The sequence below is a fragment of the Cucurbita pepo genome, chromosome 8 (genome assembly GCF_057944985.1).
Source record: "Cucurbita pepo subsp. pepo isolate OVF chromosome 8, ASM5794498v1, whole genome shotgun sequence".
Taxonomy (NCBI): domain Eukaryota; kingdom Viridiplantae; phylum Streptophyta; class Magnoliopsida; order Cucurbitales; family Cucurbitaceae; genus Cucurbita; species Cucurbita pepo.
Window position 1 is genome coordinate 4,018,189 of NC_141805.1, and position 15,517 is coordinate 4,033,705.

General features: G+C 34.6%; 2 protein-coding genes across 2 annotated transcripts; one reads left to right on the top strand and one right to left on the bottom strand.

Annotated features, from left to right (window-relative positions):
- The first annotated feature begins 182 nt into the window (after nucleotides 1–182).
- On the top strand, nucleotides 183–2,766 carry LOC111800340 (NADPH-dependent pterin aldehyde reductase). The gene is made up of 6 exons (XM_087126002.1): nucleotides 183–457; nucleotides 536–605; nucleotides 684–877; nucleotides 1,564–1,736; nucleotides 1,824–1,897; nucleotides 2,528–2,766. Exons 1-5 carry the CDS (start codon nucleotides 245–247, stop codon nucleotides 1,894–1,896), a joined length of 723 nt encoding a protein of 240 aa, XP_086982128.1. The 5' UTR covers nucleotides 183–244; the 3' UTR covers nucleotide 1,897; nucleotides 2,528–2,766.
- Nucleotides 2,767–4,612: 1,846 nt separating this feature from the next.
- Nucleotides 4,613–7,783, bottom strand: LOC111800554 (uncharacterized). The gene is made up of 4 exons (XM_023684303.2): nucleotides 7,404–7,783; nucleotides 5,307–5,465; nucleotides 5,126–5,234; nucleotides 4,613–5,035 (listed from the first exon to the last, which is right to left on the bottom strand). The coding sequence occupies exons 1-4, from the start codon at nucleotides 7,725–7,727 to the stop codon at nucleotides 4,839–4,841; spliced, it is 789 nt and encodes a 262-aa protein (XP_023540071.2). The 5' UTR covers nucleotides 7,728–7,783; the 3' UTR covers nucleotides 4,613–4,838.
- Nucleotides 7,784–15,517: the final 7,734 nt, after the last annotated feature.

Sequence of the window (15,517 nt, forward strand, 5' to 3'; positions counted from 1 at the left end):
GAGTAAAGAAACATTAAAAAAAAAGAAAAAAAGAAAAAAAGAAAAGTTAATGTAACCGTCGTAAAAACTAGGTCCTAGTCAGGATACTTCGGTTGGACTTGGACAGTGTCTGTCTACGTGGTCATAACACAGCCTCTTAGCCCAAGTGCTCACAACCTTATCAACATAAACAACAAAACACTTCCAAATCTCATCTTTTCAGATCAAAAAAATCGGATCGATTCACCATCTCGGAGGAACAAATATGGACAAAGGCGACAAATTTAAACCCCGCACAGTTCTGATCACAGGGGTGAGCAGAGGGTTAGGGCGAGCTTTAGCGCTATCATTGGCAAAGCGCGGCCACACTATCATTGGCTGCGCTCGTACTCCCAACGCCCTCCACTCTCTTCAAAAGGAACTCGCCGCCATCTCCCCTTCCTCTTCTCACACCCACTTACTCCAAATCACCGACGTGGTTGGTTTCCTTTTCGTTTTCATTTGTTTCCATAAACCCGCGTTTTATTTCACCTTCAAAATTGGACTCTTTTTGTAGGCCTCAAATGGTAGCGTTGAGGAGCTATTTAAGGCTGTCTTGGAGAGAGATCTGGTTCCTGATATCCTTGGTATTCCATGTTCTTCTTTTTCAAAGGGACTTTGATACTTCATTCCCATTTTTAAGTACAAGTCTATTCTTGTTTCAGTAAACAACGCCGCTGTGATTAATGAAAACTCCAAGTTTTGGGAGATTCCTCAACATGTGTTTGATTGTGTGATTGATACGAATGTAAAAGGGACAGCCAATGTTCTTCGGCATTTCATTCCTCTCATGATCCAAGGAGGAAAAGGAATTATTGTCAACTTCTCTTCCATGTGGGGAAGAGATGGTGCTCCCATGGTAGGTACCCAAAATTTGTAGCTTTCTCACAAGTATAAAATGGGTTTGAAGCTAATAAATTTGAGCTAGTAGAACACGTTATTAACTCATACCATAACTTTAGGAGAATGGTTACTAAGAATTATTAGTAGACTTAAAGTAAGTAACTTTAGGAGAATTATTAGTATACTTTAGTAGAACAAGTTACTAACTCATAAAGTAAATTTAGGAGAATTATTAATAAACTTAGTAGAACAAGTTACTTGGTAACTTTAGGAGAATTCTGAGTAGATTTAGTAGAACAAATTATTAACTTATAGAGTAACATTAGGAGAATTGTTAGTAGACTTAGTAGAACAAGTTACTAACTTATGGAGTAACTTTAAAAGAATTGTCAATAGATTTAGTACAATAAGTTATTAACTTAGGGAGAAACTATAGGAGAATTGGTAGTAGTTGAATGTTTGTGGACAAGTTTTGTACTTCAATTAGGAAGATCGTTACTGGTTCTTAACTTCAGGAGAAAGTTTGGGAAACTAGTTACAGCCTTCACCGATGTAATGAGGTGTATGCTCTTTTTATCACAAGAGAATTAAAAAGCTAAGTACTTAAGGTTTCTTTGTTTTAAAAGCTCACTCCTCTTAAGTTGTTCTTCGTGCTTCTTTTATTTGCTTTGACATATTTTGATCGTGAGCCATATCCAACAGTTTTCTCCGTATTGTGCCTCTAAATGGGCAATTGAGGGCTTGACCAAATCCATAGCTTTGGAGCTGCCTAAAGGAATGGCTATTATAGCACTTGATCCTGGCATTGTGAACACAGACATGCTTGCTATTAGCTTTGGCGATTCAGCACCTGACTACCAAAATCCTGAAGAATGGTAACATATCAGTTCTTCACTACTTCTTGTTCTTGAAAAATTATTGTGTTCTATGTCTAAGTGCATAGATGTTGATGAATGTATCAGGGTAGTAAAGGCGAGCACAATGATCCTTAGTTTTACATCTGAAGATAATGGAGCGTCTCTTACTGTTGAATGAGGTAAATTATAACATGTGTAACGACCTAATTTTTTTTACTTAATTTAAGGTTGTTACTATATACATATCATGAACGTTGAATGTGAAAATACTTCATTTAAACTTTCATAAAAGATCACCTTTATCTTAAAACATAACCATGGACTTACGTGTTTTGCAAACACCTCTAAAAACGACACAACAAAAGACTAAATAAAATAATTAAACGTTTAAATTAAAAACATTCTATTCTAGCTCAAGTCTAAAAAAATAAATACAACTACTCTGTGCATAAACGACACAACAAAAGACTAAATAAAATAATTAAACGTTTAAATTAAAAACATTCTATTCTAGCTCAAGTCTAAAAAAATAAATACAACTACTCTGTGCATGTGCTATGGTCTAGAGTTGCGATGTCGTCATCAGCCGTATAAGAATGCCTTGCCTTAACCTGAAATAGAGGTAGCACGTGACTTGAGTATTTAAAGAAATACTCAGTAAGTAACCCACTATTAAGAGTTCAATGCAAAAACATGTGAATGCAATGACGGAACCTATCATGATAGGTATGATAGGTAGATTATAACATGGAATAGAGTTTGGAAGATAGATTTAGAAGTGATGGTGGATTGTTTTCTTCAAAGTGCAGGTGGAGCTTATGAACTTCTGTTTTGAGAGCAGAAATAAAGAATTTCTTAAAGAACATTATTGCCAAAGTTTATAGATTATATTTCTAAATGGTATTCGATTATGATTGCTATGTTAATATGATTATGTTTGTGCCGTGTGCGACATCATCATGTACCATGTATTAAAAATATGAATGAAATACCATGAATATATATGTACGTCTCATAAGAAATTTATGTCATGATAAGTATGAAAGTAGTATTAAAATTACTATACGTTCCTTTCCTTTCCATTAGTTTCGACATTGTGAGAATGCTAGCTCATCATTTGACCTAGGGAGTACGTTAAGGAGTATATCTAGTTAGTTTATGTTCACATGCTTGATCCGTGTGTAGAGAAGTACTATGTGTCATGGTTGTATATTTTCAACCGTGCAGCATTATGATCTTGACATGCTCATAATAAGCCTTAAGGAGAACTTATGCCTTATTCACATTCTTTGACCGTCTTCATGACTTCATTGAACCTTAGGCGAGGTTCTCCTTTCCCAACCAAACACAACTCGGGCGGAATTCAAGCTTGTTCGGCCACACATGTCATTTGTGCGTGCATGTTCAATCGTTTATGACTCTAGTCGACTTGCCCTTACACTAGGCCAAGCCATTCAGCTCGACCTTGCCTCCACTCTAAGCCAATATCTCTCAGGTGCAACCTCGCATCTCAGTCATCATCTTGGTTCCTTATAACATGGCCCATGCATTAAGATGTCATCCAATATCTTGGGACAACTCGACCCTCTTAGCTTGCTCAAACATGTTTACAGTACTATTCCATGTGTTGTTCATCTCATTAGGATATCTCGAACATCCATCCATTCTGGTTCTCATTGGGACTTGAACCCTCCCGTGTTCATGTCATGTCATTTACGGACTCTGTACCAAATAGTGGGTGCATATACTAACCTCCGACACATGAGCTAGGGTGGTGGAGAGCTGACACCATGTCTCCTCTATAGTACATTTTGAGGCATTCCTAATCTTTCTAGAGTAGACGGAATTTTGGTTAGCGATCATACAGTCCTATGGAGCGTCTGTAGCGTGTTCGATTGACACCAAATTTGGTGAGCTTTCAACTTTCATATAGATGGACTTAACTCCAAAGCCACATGTTGAAACTCACATCGAAATCTCGACTTTTGAGGTTATAGCCAGGTGCTCTACCAGGCTCTCTCCGAGCTTGTCTTCAACAATTGTGTTGCCTCGTTCTCTCTAACCTAACACTTATGCCTCAACTTGGCTTTAATGCACTCTTCTTGGTGTGTTGGGTGGTGCACCATCCTCCTCGATCCCATGATGACACTTGTCTGCCTCTGCACTTACATGGTCGGATCAACGCCATTTAAGGGTCACCACCTTATCGATTTACGGGTGGAGGTCACAACATATTGGTTTCATATCATGGTTGCGACACTATGCATTCAATTGAACATGAAAAAGAAAGTAAAAGCCCAAGTATAATGTTTTGCTTTTCGAGAGACTCGAGCCACAAATCGCTACGTAAAGACATGAGACTGTATATGGCAAAATTTTCTTTTTAAAACCTACGTATATGATTAAAGCCCTAAACTCTAAACCGATGTGAGATCTCACAATCCATTCCTCTTGGGGCCCAACGTCCTTTCTGGCACACTGCTTGGTATCTTACTCTAATAACAATTGTAATAGCCCAAACTCCCAAACTCACAGCTAGCAGATATTATACTTTTTGGGCTTTCCCTTCAAGATTTTAAAATGCGTCTACGAGAGAGATGTTTCCACACCCTTATAAGAAATACTTTGTTCCCTCTCCAACCGACCTGGAATCTCACAAAGCATAACTCGATCCATCATTCTAGTGGAGTGATTCAAATCTCAAACAAGTTTTCTTAACTTGAGATATTCAATCAACAAGGCAATCAATGTATACATGAGGCAATCGTACTCGTTCGTTCAAATGGTACATCATATTAAGTCTCATTGCAATAGTGCCTCACCTATAGCTCTACTAGAGTCTGCTATCACTGCCAAAGCCAATTGTTACACTAACATGAACTAAGACATAAGCATTTGGGAAATAATGAGTATCATATCACTTTCTTTTACTCTCCTTCACAATAATCAGTATCAAATCATCACTGTTCATAACAAAATCAACAATCCAGACTCATTTATTCAAAGAAACACAAAAAAACAGAGAGATCTTAATCATCCAATGCATCACAGAATCAAAGCATAAGCAAATAATAGAAAGAGTCTGGCAGTTTATTCCCAATGAAACATATGATCATGATCTCATTCTTTTTCTGGCTTTGGCATGTGTTTGATTCCATCTTTTCCATCATCTCTTAGTTTCACCTCAAATTTTCCGAACACATACGAATCGCCTCTCCGAAAAACAGGCCTTTGCAGCTGAACAAATGCACAGTACTCGACTCCGTATACTAGTACATCTTCCATGAACGTCGAAACTGCAACTCCGACCGCTTCGCCTAAAAACACACCGATGAACAAACAACGTCATAAGGGCAATCTATAAGGACGACGGACGAGTTATGGCAGCAACTGAAAATACTACTTACCATGTGTGACAAGTAGCAAGTTCTCCGTCGGGTATTTATCGGCAAGCGTATGGAATAGTTGGACGTACCGACGATGAGTAACTGCTGCTGATCCTTCCCATGGAAGCATCTGAAGTTTTCGAGAAACATTGTTTACTTAAACGGGTTGAAGCTTCGTTTGATAATGATTTTGTTTACGTACCTCTTTATAGACACGTTCTATAGAATGGTCAACCGTCCCGACGGGTAAAATGGCTTCAAGCTGAGGGATATTGAAATCCCAGTTCCTATCCTTTGGTTCAACATTAGGCCTGATTGCTTCATTGGTTAGCATCTCACACAGTCCATACTCTATTGAAACCTATAGTGATATCCCAACTCAAAATTCAGCATTTGAATGATTAACTGTACAAAAAGAAACTTGTGCATATTCTGAAATCAACTTTGAAGTCATACTTTTCAGCTCAAGACTTGTTCTAATGTTCATATCATTTATAAGACAAAATAAAAGCAAGTGAAGACCGAGAAAAGTGAAACTAATTTCTGAGGTCCCACGTCGGTTGGAGAGGACGAAGTATGCATCCTTTATAAGGATGTGAAAACCTCCCCTCAGCTGATACGTTATAAAAACTTTGAGGGGAAGCCCGAAAGGAAAACAATATCTACTTGTAGTGGCCTTGAGCCGTTATAAATAATATTAGAGTCAGGCACTGAGCGGTGTGCCAACAAAGACGTTGGGTGTCACAATCGCCGTTTACAAGCATGACCATGACACACAAGGAGGGTGGATTGTGAGATCCCACATCGGTTGGAGAAGGGAACGAAACATTCCTTATGAAAGTGTGGAAACCTCACCCTAGTCAAGGAGGGTGGATTGTGAGATCCCACGTCGGTTGGAGATGGGAACAAATCATTCCTTATAAGAGTGTGGAAACCTCTCCTTAGCAAACGTGTTTTAGAAACCTTGAGGGGAAGCTTGAAAGGGAAAACCTAATGAGGACAGTATCTGCTAGCGGTGGGCTTGGATCGTTTCATAGAGTCGTCATTAACCGTCTAATTTGACTTTTAAACTCGTTGAACAGATCACAACATGTTTTACCATTCAAAAGCAAGACAATTAGAGGATCATTTGAAGCAGCTAGCAAGTATTGAAATGAATTTTTGAGCACCAAAAGACAAATCCTTGTGTGTTGAAAAGTTGAGAAGAACTTTTCAACGCTTTTTTCAAATAATACTGCAGGCTAGCTATATAACAAAGGAGATGTCATCTTCATCTGTCAATGTCAAGGACTATTTGTATTGTGGGCGATCCCAGTTGGGTTTTTCACCTAATCAAAAACTAAACCATGATGCCTTTTTGACCAGATAAGCAAATCAAATTAATGGCTACTTTGGAATAGCCTTTCAAGTGTTTGAAAAGTGATTTTATGTGTTCAAATAAGATCTTAACCACCTGTCATTCCCCTCTCCTAATTCTAGTCCCTAGCGGACGTTTTAAAACTTTGGGGGAAGCCTAGAAGGAAAAAGTTCAAAGATGACAATATCGGCTCGTGGTGGACTTAGACTGTTACAAATGGTATCAAAGCTAGACACTGAAGGGTGTGCTAGCGAGGACATTGGGGCGGTGGGGCGGTTAAAATTGATATTTTAGCTAGATACCGAACGGTATGCCAACAAAGACAATGAGCCCTGAAGGGGGTTGTGAGATCCACATCAATTGAAAGAGAAAAACGAGTGTCAGCGAGGACGTTGGGTCTTCAAAGGGAGTGGATTGTAAGATCACACATCACTCTTTTATAAGAGTGTATAAACCTCCTACTAGGAGAGGCGTTTTAAAACCTGGTGGGAAAGCCTAAAGAGGACCATATAACCCCGGATGGAAAGTTGAGCTAAAAAGACAATATCTATTAACAGTAAGCTTGAACTTGCTAAATTTCAATCCAGACTTAGGCTGTTACGAACGAAAATTGAAAGATATTAAGTTAAAAATGAAGATAGCAGAGGTTTGGAACTGGGTGGCCTCCAAAACGACAAATTATCACCCAATTCCAGATGGGCTTCAATTTGAAGCTTATTTATTAGAACATATTAGTGTTGTTAATGTTATTAAGCCATGTCCGAAAATGCCAAATGAGAAATGACCCATAAAATCCCTCAAAACAAACATTCAAAAACCACAAACAATTTCGTAAATTTCTAGAACCATAACTTGAGGAGAAACAAAAGTCAACCACCGATAAACAAAAATAAAACACAATTTGATGTGATGGTTTCCTGTGTATCGGGAAATTTGCCTAACCTTAGGACTGGAAGGGTTGATGTCGGCGCCGTCAGACAGGGCCTTGATGACTTGGGCGGCGGTCTGGACGCAGCGGAGGAAAGGGGAAACCAAAACCCGGTGAAAAGGAAACCCGAGAAGGTCGAGAAAAGTCCGACCCGTATCGAAAGCTCGAACCAGGCCGTCCTTGTAAAGGGGCGGGTCCCACGGGCGGGATGCGGTGGCCGTCCATGAGCGTTCGAAGTTGTCGAAGCGATCGCCGTGACGCATAACGACTACGTTTTGGTAAAACTCCGGCGCCTCCGAGTGGCCGTTGGGTACGGCGTCGATATCGGAGATGCTCATTTTTTTTTTTTTTCTTTTTTTTTTTTAGTAAGGAAAAGACGTGAAAGAAAAGGTTGTAATGATGAATCGTACTTTGCAAACGCCGTTTTATAAAATTTTAAAAAAAAATTAATTTTTTATTTCTTATTTCCAAGAGTGGGTCCCACCGAAATTGGTACTTGGTCCCGCCCTGTGAAGTTTCCTTCTATTTTCTGTTGGAGTTTTTTTTTTTTTTTTTTTTTTTTTTAAACAAATATTCATTTTTAATAAAATTTCTGTTTATTTATTTACTAAGAGAGTAAATAAAAACTTAATAAATAAATTAAATATAAATAATATTATAAAATTAGTTTTGAACTTTTAAACTAATTAATTGTGTAGTTAATTAATTTATTTTGATGGTCAATAAAATGTACTACACGACTCCCCTAATCGATTTTAGCTTATAACAAAATTTTCTTTCAAATTATTTTCAACATATTTACTTATGTTTTCTAAAATACTTCTTTGAAACGTGGCTCGAGACTCAAGCAAACGCCAACGTTGTCTGCAAAGTCTAGATTTTTTACGGTTGATTTGTTTGCTGGAGTAGAATAAGTGTCACACGATCATTGTCCTGATATTGCAAGAGTACGATTGTGACACCGAGCACACTGACTTATAATGAATTAAAAGGTCACATATAAAATTAGAAAAATTCAGCCATCGACATGAGGGGAAAATATAAGAAGAACTATGAATCTTCTCCATCAATACATAAGTGAAGATGACGATGTTTGATTCCTCGTTCAAAAGGAGAAGGAACGACTTAGAAAAACCAAATTATTAATGTTTGTCGTGAACAATAACTCAAATAATGTCGGATGTACCATTGAGAAGCTTATGGAGAAGATCTAAAGATATAAAATTTGGGTACCATATTCGAGTTTGAACTTGATAAAGATTCCGTTCTTTTATCAAGGAATATTTGAATTTAATATCTTATTTATATATTTAACTAATTTGAATTTCGAACCAATTAACTATTTTAATATTTAATTTATCAAATACCATAAATATAATATATTTAATATATTAAATATTTTAAATTAAATATGTTATTTTTCGTTTTTATATTTAATATATTTAGGGTATAAAATACTTATTTGATCCCTCCGAATTAAATATAATTTTCTAATAATAAATCTAATATATTAAAAATTAATTAGGAGCTGACTTAAATATATTCTCTTATATTAAAGGTTTATTTGAACCTTTCCAACTTAAATATATTTTCTCATTTATATTTAATATATTAAATATTTATTTGAATATTTCAATTTTTTCAACTAAATTATAAATTTAATATTACAAAACTAATTAATTAAACTATTTAATTAATCAATTTCATCCCCTATAAAATAAAAAATTGATAATCGATAATAATCAAACCATAAACTAAATTCTTTCGCAAACCATTAAAATGATAGGACCTATTATTCAATGCAAATCAAAGAACAGACCCTCCTAGGTAGAATTCATAACTCACTCAAGATTAAGATTGAATCGCATATAATTATCATGTGAAATATTAATTTTTTTATTAACGAATTTACAAAAAGAGATTAAATATTTATGTACAGTCTTATAAAGACTTATTATATATGATACCCCTACTTACATGTCTCTGCAAGACCGAGTTAGACTAAATTGCTTGTAATAATTACAAAATAAGTCTATCAAAGGTATTACTTGAACATGATTCTCTTGTATTCAAACCACCAACGGTTCAAGATTATACTAATAATTTTGATTTTTCATACCTTGATAATATTATGTTGCAAATAAAAAAAAATTAAATTATTATAAAAAATTAAATAATTAATGAAAATACTTTAGAATTTTCAACATTGTGAGCCTCTGGTGCACTAAGAGGTATTATCGAGAGAGCTCCAGTTGCAGTTGGAGGAGAGTCTGTCTTGCACTATCAAGAGCCTAGAATGACCTAAAGATAGGGAGCTTGTTAGGTACCATTAGAGGACCTTTCCGACCCGTACTAACTGATAGTGATAGCTCCTTCCTACCTATTAAACTCGCCCTAGAGCTTGTGATGGATGAGGGCACCCCGACTTTATTCAATAAACTAGTTAAGTTTTAATATTAATACTACAAATCTGTCGTTTATTAATGGAATCCGTGATACAATAATTTTTATTTGGTTCTAGTTTGAATATAAATTTTAAGAATATATATTTAATTCTCAAAATTTTAAAAAACTGATACTTTCAGTAATTAGTATATTATTTTACCAATTGAAATAAATGGCTAAAATAATTTATTGTTTTTTTAGACTAAAATAAAATTTAAACGCAAGAGTTGTTGATTATTATTATTATTTAAAGTTGAAATGACGTACGTGGTGCTTATGTCATGTGTTGGATGTCATCTGGCTTACTTGTTAGATAATTCGAGGGTTGTTTAATAATAATAATAATAATAAATAATAATAATAAAAGTCTATGGATCTTTAGACTTTATCACGTCAATGATTTCTCCAAGTAATTTCCAATATTATCATACTATATTATTACAATATTTTCTTTTAATTTGAATTGGTTAAATTGATGACCCGAGCCACTCGAATAGAGTTCACAATCCATAATTTTTCTGTATTATTTTAAAAATCATACTTATCCCTAATACATATTACACTAATAACTAAAATCTCATAATACATGAGGAGCAAACATTCACAAGTCACAACACATCACTAACATCATTTACAAATATCAAATATTCTTAATATTCGTAATTATCTTAGAAGTAGTATTTGGTTGGTTGGATTGACCGACAAAAAATATGCCAACCTGTATTTAAATATGCCACTCGTTAATATATATATATATATATATATATATATATATATATATATATATATATATATATATATATATATATATAATATTTGCATAATTAAATGTTTAGTATATTGATAGCATTTATTTTTAATCTTATATACTTGACTTAAATTTCCACGTTATATATTATTTTATAAATTTAAATATAGATTAAATCTCACTCCATTAAAACTGTGGGCCAAACATCCTTTTAAAATAACGGTCATTTTCCATAAAATTTTTAATAGTTTTTTAGAAATTTTATTTTATTATAAAACTAAAGAAAATGTGTCTACTTTTTAGAAACTAAAATCAACATTATATTATATCATATTATGTTAGCATATAAAATTGGTTAGTTGATTTGTGTATTTATTTTTTTACCAAAAAAAAAAAAAAAAAATCTACAATTTTCCTTTTTATTAATATATAGAATTTGTACCCTACACACATAATTTAAACTTTTATATATATATATATATATATATATATATATATATATATATATATATATATATTCAAATGATCATAACAAGTGCATACTTGTTTCAGAATATCGACTACATGGCGTAAAATACTTCTCAAAACTCAGCTTAAAGTCGGGATATTATCAAGTTCGAATAGTTGAAAGAGATAAGCTCAAAATGACGTGTTCGAATTCATGGTCATGTCCTTTGGCCTCACTAATACTCCTATCACGTTTTGTATGTTAATGGACCAAGTTTTCCATGAAGACCTTGACAAATTTGTGATAGTTTACTTGGATGATATAGTGATTTATAGCTCTACCATGGGGAGGCATCAACACCATGCGATTGGTCTTCGAAAAGTTGAGAGAACACCAACTAGACATGAGTAGAGAAAAATGCTCGTTTGCGCAACAATGAATTAGCTTTCTCGTACACGTAATTGAGGTAGATCGGATAGACATGGAAAAAGAGTAGGTCAAGGCCCTCAGAGACTTGAAGAACCCCTTATCGCTTTCTTGTTGTATTAGCTCGTAACTTTAGAGTATGAAGTTTTGGCTGAATCATGTACTATAGGAGGATGCAACTAGTCATCAATTCTTCATACCCGAAGTTATATGCTATCTAAGTCATTATGTTGTCTTTGTTGCTTGTTAACTTACAACATTGCTTTTGAACTCTCTTTCTAAAATCTCTCTATCTCGGTTTTCTAAAACTTTCTTCTGGAAGCGAGGCCGAGGCTTGGGTATACATCATCCAGTCGAATGTAACATAAATGGGAATTGGTAACTCACTCAATGGTGAGAGCGAGTGTCACACAATCGTTTCCAAACGTCCCAAAAAAAAGTATGATTGTGACACCAGACAAGGTGCATGTTGTTCTGTGCCTACCACATGCTCGATACACACCCCTCTCTATGCTCATTGAGCCACATGTTCAAAGGTAAGCTCTTTCTTGTTCCTAAATCGTCCGAGCTAATGTGACGAGCACTTTACAAGTGTGCAGTTTTCTTTTCTTTTACAAATTACGTTCTTCTCTCATCAAACAAATTTACGGTTATTTTCATATGAAATTTATGTGTATTTTCCTTACCCGAAATTTGGAAATAACACTAAGCAAACTTAATTTCTTCCAAGAATAAACCAAGGGAAAGTTATTAGCTAAAATTATAAGATTTTAAATATTTTACACCATATTTTATTTAAAAATGAATAAATAAAATAAATAACCAAATACCGAAGACTTTGAAAATTATTATAATTCATATTTTAGCCTCTTTTTTTTTTTTTTTTTTTTTTTTTTGACCTTTTCTTCTAAACGATGGTAGGGTTGGTATAAATAAATTAATTTTAAAAAGGGGACAAAATTCAATTAATTAAATAATCAAACGAGGAAACAGTTAGGAAATTAAGCCACTAAAATATATAAAAAATAAAAAATAAAAAATAAAAAAACACCCCACAACTTTGTCATTGTTTATAAAAATATCCTCGTTATTTCCAAAAAAAAATTATAATATCATTTTTGACTTTTCATAACGTTCTAAAAATTCATGTATAATTTCGAAAAGGAGCGACTTTAAATATAGTATTATTTATTGTATGTCATAACTAAATTTAGATTAAATTACAAATTTAGTCTAATCTCTTAATATAATAGTTAAAGATTTTAAAAAATTTCAAAACAATTAATTACAAAGTTTTATTGAAGAACCATTCTAATATCTAAAATCACTGTCACTAATTATTAAGAGTGTACATAGTCTGAATTGGTTGGGTTGAGGGATTTTTTTGACCGAACCCAAAAGTTTTCACCCAACCCAACCCACTATTTTTGGGTTGGGTTGTCGGATGATTAAAAATTTTTTTATTTATCCACAATTTATAATTATTCAGATACGATCTTAGATAAAAGATAATTGAACACTGTATGTATAACCTAAATAATAATAATAAACATATCATAAATTAATCCTATCATTACCGTCAACTTCTTAATAATATATTATATATTTTTATTTGGTTCGGGTCAACTCGAGGGTTTTATGCCATGAACCCGAAATCAAATCGAGTCCGTTTGGGTTCAGAAAAATAAACCCAACCTAACCTTTATAGTTCAGATTGGGTTGGTCCGGGTTGTTTTGTAATTAGTTGTAATTTTCATTTCTTTTAATAAATTATTTTGAAGTGAATTCACGGGAGGTCTTAAGGTTTTGTTTGATATGAACGGTACATAAGCTTTGACTCATGTTTGTTATATAGTTTTCAATATTTTCTTGTTTTCAATCTTTTTTCCACTACAAAAGCTTTAATTATCCTTATAATAGTGTGGATAATTTTCATGCTCTATGTTTAGCATTTAAAATCTAAATTTGGCCCTCGATGATCTCGACATTTTCTTGCATCCCTTGCGATATGGTTACGTTATCTACTCCTTGCTTCTTAAGAGTGTAGACTATCCCGACATTCTCCTATATCCCTTGCGACATGGTCACGTTACCTACTTCTCGCTTCTTAATTGTCATGCTCTATGTTCAAGATTCAAAATCTAGATTGACCACTTGATGGCCTCGATATTCACCTGCATCCCCTGCGACATGGTCACGTTACCTACTCCTTGCTTTTTAAGAGTGTAGACTATCCCGACATTCTCTTGCATCCCTTGCGACATGGTCATGTTACCTACTTCTCGCTTCTTAATTGTCACGCCCTATGTTCAAGATTCAAAATCCATATCACTTGATGGCCCTTACATTCTCCTGCATCTTCTGCGACATTGTCATGTTACCTACTCTTCGCTTCTTAAGAGGGAAGATTATCCCCACAAACCAATACGAGTCATTCTAACATGTTTTGTCCTCACTCACATCCTCACTTCTTAAGAGGGAAAACTATCACCACAGACCAACACGAGTCCTTCCAACATGTTTAGTCCTCACTCACATGCTCGCTTCTTGAGAGTGAAGACTATCCCCACGTACCAACACGAGTCCTTCCAGCATGTTTTGTTCTTATTTACATGCATCCTAAGAAAATTCCTCGGAGGTCATAAAGAAAATTCCTAGGAGGTCAACAAGAAAATTCTTAGGAGGTCACTAAGAAAATCTTAATTGGTCACCCAACATATAATTGTTCAAAGCAAAACATGTTTAACCATGAAATTCCTATGATTGAGTCATAAAAAATGAAGGTGCACTTTGTTGGTATAGGCAGTGATTTTCAATTATTTTAAGTCTTTTTTAGTCATCATATCTAGAGGATCACTCTCATTCAAATGTTGTACCTGTTCATAACCTGATGCCTAGAACTGGTACAGATATATTTGGGAGATATTTAGCAAAGATCTGACATATATAGGGTAGATATTTGGTAAAGATTTGGTAAAGATCTCCCATTAGCCAGTGCTCTCAAAATGTACTTTTCTTAATTCTTTGTTTTCTATATTATTGTACCTGATTGAAGTCATCAATAATAAAACCTTTAACCAACATTCCTCTTTATATTTTCTCTCTCCTGTTCTTTGGGTTCATCTTGATCGAGTGTGTGCGTTGTTGAGCGATCCTAACAATTGGTATCATAGCTAACAACTGGTAACGATCCTAACAACTGGTATTAGAGCGGGGCGAGATTCACCACAATCTGTGAAGATGGAAATTTCAAAGATTGGAATTGAAAAGTTTGGATGGATCCGATTTCAGATTCTGAAAGATGCAGATTGAAGATTATTTGTACCAGAAAGGTCTTCACGAACCCTTGTTAGGGGTGAAGCCGGATACTATGACCACGGAGCAGTGGAAGCTCAAAGATCGTCAGGCCTTAGGGTTAATTCGGTTGACGTTGTCCAAAAACATGGCCTTCAATATCATCAAGGAGAAGACAACGTCAGATATGTTGAAGGCGCTGTCGAATATGTACGAGAAACCGTCGACTATGAATAAGGTGTATTTGATGCAAAAAAAGAATCACAAATCTGAAGATGAGATGATTCTATACATCCAGCAGAAGATACTGCAATCCTTAGTGTGGACAACTCAATTGAATCTTGGATTCAGGTGCATCGTTTCATTCGTTTCCAAATTATGGATTGTTTCAAAATTTCAAAACAGAAAATTTTGGGAAGGTGTATCTTGCTGACAACAAAACCTTGGAGATTGAAGGAAAGGGAGATGTCTGCATACAAACTCCAGCATGCAATCAGTGAACTAACATTAAAGGATGTCAGATATATTCCTAGTCTCAAGAACCTGATTCCTATTGGTCAGTTAGATAGCACGGGTTATGCAGCCGAGTTTGGAAAGAGTTCGTGGAAGATTGTGAAGGGTGCCATGGTGGTAGCACGTGGCACAAAATCGGGAGGATTTTGAATCATTATTACCTATTGTAATTTTAAAATATTTTTTTAATATCTCTTATGAATCTCCTTACCAATATATTTGATGCAAGTTTAATTAATAATTAATTAAATTAT

Bases quoted from the DNA above. Each gene is read 5' to 3' on its own strand.
- LOC111800340 (XM_087126002.1), top strand. From the start codon at position 245: ATGGACAAAGGCGACAAATTTAAACCCCGCACAGTTCTGATCACAGGG. The intron at 878-1,563 runs GTAGGTACCCAA...CATATCCAACAG, and splicing joins GAAGAGATGGTGCTCCCATG to TTTTCTCCGTATTGTGCCTC. The intron at 1,737-1,823 runs GTAACATATCAG...TGAATGTATCAG, and splicing joins TACCAAAATCCTGAAGAATG to GGTAGTAAAGGCGAGCACAA.
- LOC111800554 (XM_023684303.2), bottom strand. From the start codon at position 7,727: ATGAGCATCTCCGATATCGACGCCGTACCCAACGGCCACTCGGAGGCG. The intron at 5,466-7,403 runs GTTAGGCAAATT...ATATCACTATAG, and splicing joins TCAACCCTTCCAGTCCTAAG to GTTTCAATAGAGTATGGACT. The intron at 5,235-5,306 runs GTACGTAAACAA...CGAAAACTTCAG, and splicing joins TAGAACGTGTCTATAAAGAG to ATGCTTCCATGGGAAGGATC.